Below are 856 nucleotides of genomic sequence, written 5' to 3'. Positions count from 1 at the left end.
GTGACCCCCTCGAAGCCAGGCCTGCAGCACCCCCACCCCCGCCCGGGGGTGGAGGCAGGCGCCCCTCCCCGCTCACCAGGAGCTGCTGCGGGATGAGCTGCATGTACAGCTTCCTCGGCCACTGCTCGGTCCTCCTGCGGGGACACGCCTGCAGTTCAGGAGGCGGGGCTCCCTCCAGCCCCGCCCCTGCCTTCCAGCCCCGCCCCCTGCCCACCACTCACAGGATCTCCCCTTGGTTCACATAGATGTGCGAGGGCAGCCACCGCTTAGACCGGCTGTGGGGCTCAGGCCTGGGCTTTTGGGGGGAAGAGGCTCAGGTCAGGAGTGGAAGGCGCCCTGGGTCAGTGACGAGGCACTGGTCCCAAGGTCCCCTTGGCCTCACCTCCTGCCACTCCATGACTCCGCTCCACGCCAGGAACTTGTTGTTGACGATCTGGACGGGGCCTGCCACGCCGCCAGGTCCCACTGCCTGTGGGAGGAGACAGGTGGGCTGGTGCCCCAGGCTCCCCAGAGGAGCCTGGGAACCTGGAGGCTGCCCCAAGGCCCAGCCCCGCCTCGGACCCCTGCCGGGCTTGTGTTTCCAGGCTGCCCACAGGCCTAGAGGACTCCCCAGTGCTGGCCCAGCCCCGCTGCCCCCGTGCCCTCGGCTGGGACACTTTCAGGTGAAGGGGACGCTGTGAACCGCTGATGAGGTGGGAGCATGGTGCGCACACACCCCGTCCTGCCAGACTGCTGTGCCCGCCAGCCCGTCCAGCTCCCTGTGCCCCCCGGCCCTGCAGAGCCTCAGGGTGAGCAGCAGCCCCAGGGCACACCTGTTTCCGGGTGGTGATGACCTGCCGGATGGCGTTGACGAAGC

At 69.3% G+C, this 856-nt stretch overlaps 1 protein-coding gene across 1 annotated transcript in view; it reads right to left on the bottom strand.

Moving 5' to 3' along the window:
• PTOV1 (prostate tumor overexpressed 1) overlaps window positions 1-856 on the bottom strand; it is an 8,914-nt gene that overhangs the window by 2,336 nt on the left and 5,722 nt on the right. Inside the window, exons 7-10 of the mRNA XM_010849633.1 lie at window positions 813-856; window positions 383-469; window positions 222-295; window positions 77-134 (exon numbers count right to left, since the gene is read on the bottom strand). The exon at window positions 813-856 is cut by the window's right edge and continues 10 nt beyond it. Coding sequence (XP_010847935.1) covers window positions 77-134; window positions 222-295; window positions 383-469; window positions 813-856 — 263 coding nt within the window. The remainder of the gene's footprint in view (window positions 1-76; window positions 135-221; window positions 296-382; window positions 470-812) is intronic.

Source organism: Bison bison, unplaced genomic scaffold (genome assembly GCF_000754665.1).
Source record: "Bison bison bison isolate TAMUID 2011002044 unplaced genomic scaffold, Bison_UMD1.0 scf7180017864285, whole genome shotgun sequence".
Taxonomy (NCBI): Eukaryota; Metazoa; Chordata; class Mammalia; order Artiodactyla; family Bovidae; genus Bison; species Bison bison.
Note: the sequence above shows the minus strand (reverse complement) of the source record. Positions and strands in the feature narration are given on the sequence as shown.